The sequence below is a fragment of the Frankliniella occidentalis genome, unplaced genomic scaffold (genome assembly GCF_000697945.3).
Source record: "Frankliniella occidentalis isolate FOCC.00 unplaced genomic scaffold, Focc_3.1 Scaffold124, whole genome shotgun sequence".
Classification (NCBI taxonomy): domain Eukaryota; kingdom Metazoa; phylum Arthropoda; class Insecta; order Thysanoptera; family Thripidae; genus Frankliniella; species Frankliniella occidentalis.
The window spans coordinates 315,024-316,250 of record NW_026267251.1 but is presented as its reverse complement, the minus strand read 5'-3'; the positions used below and the strand labels follow the sequence as shown (position 1 = coordinate 316,250).

The 1,227-nt window shown below is 58.0% G+C and overlaps 2 protein-coding genes across 2 annotated transcripts in view; one reads left to right on the top strand and one right to left on the bottom strand.

Annotated features, from left to right (window-relative positions):
* The window catches only part of LOC113206618 (uncharacterized), a 10,126-nt gene extending 9,967 nt beyond the window's left edge, over positions 1-159 (top strand). Inside the window, exon 7 of the mRNA XM_052270445.1 lies at positions 108-159. Within this exon, the coding sequence (XP_052126405.1) occupies positions 108-159 (52 nt within the window). The remainder of the gene's footprint in view (positions 1-107) is intronic.
* A 192-nt stretch (positions 160-351) lies between these two features.
* Positions 352-1,157, bottom strand: LOC127750028 (probable serine hydrolase; the record flags this gene model as incomplete). Its single annotated transcript, XM_052270447.1, is given in 2 exon segments — positions 352-853; positions 965-1,157. Coding segments are annotated over 2 exon segments (571 nt in total), but the record flags the coding sequence as incomplete, so codon positions are not given.
* Between the last annotated feature and the right edge of the window lie 70 nt (positions 1,158-1,227).

The window sequence follows — 1,227 nt, the reverse complement described above, 5'->3', positions numbered from 1 at the left end:
TCAACTATCACAATCACACCACTTATCACTTCAATCATACCAAAATACAGTATTTACATACAAAATTACACAATTACAATATTTTGTACACAAATCCCATGTTTCAGTCAAGTATCACAATCCTTATTCATCACAACTAATTGTATTAATGCCCCGTAGTCTCCAATTTTCGAACATTATAAAAATAGGAATACTAATTTTCAAAAAAAATCAAAACGTGTAGTTCCACTAGTCTTGTGGTTGGCGAAAACAAAATCTTACTTTTTTTCCTCTGTCGCAAGAGAGAGCATCATCACAGCATCAAGAGCTTTTCCATGCCTTTTTCGGGCATCCGGCAACAGTTCTCTCCTTGACGGCGCCACGACGACGGCGCTCGAACGCTCCACCTACGGGCCACCTTTCAGCCAAAAAGTGTGGGGGTGCACGACTCGGGGCTGGCACAGCCAAGCGAGTTATAAGCGAAGCGAGCTTTGCTTCAGACGGTGAAGGTGTCGACGGACACGGCCGGCTGCCGGTGGGACTGGCCGCGGTGCTGGTCCAGGAAGTCCTGCAGGGCGGGCACCACCACCTCGGGGCTGTTGAGGTGCGCGTGGTGCGTGCCGGCCACGTCCACCGCCGTCACGGACTTGGCGGCCATGCGCAGGTCGGCGAAGAAGCGCGCGCGGAGCTCCTCATCGGCGGCGAGCGCGCGCGGGCCGCGCCACTGCGGCAGCACGGCCAGCGTCGGGCAGCGCACGCTGCGGGCGCACGCCAGCGCCAGGGCGGCGGGCAGCACGGGCGAGCGCGCCACGCGCGGGTCCAGGGTCGGCGACAGGCCACCGGGGGCGGCCGCGGCGCCGCGGCGCAGCAGCGTCTGCGAGGACGAGAGGCGGCACATTAGATACAAAGTACACGGAGTGACAAAATTAAAAACAAATCTTCACATTCCCTCCCGTTTGGATGCCCCCGGACCAAATCTACTCACCTCTGCCGCGTGCCTGTTGAGCGAGCCCCCTCGGCCGGCGACCAGGCCCTCCAGCAGCTGGGCGCGCGAAACCGTCTTGGTCTCGTCCAGCGCGTCCTCGGCCTCGAGGAGCTCGTCCACGAGCGCGCCGCAGGACTTGACCTCGCCGTCGGCATTCACCGGACTCGGCACCAGGGTGTCCAGACTCACGTACCTGCGGGCATGACGCAGAAAATGAGTGCACGGCCACCACACAACACATGGATTTTAAATTTAAAAAAAAT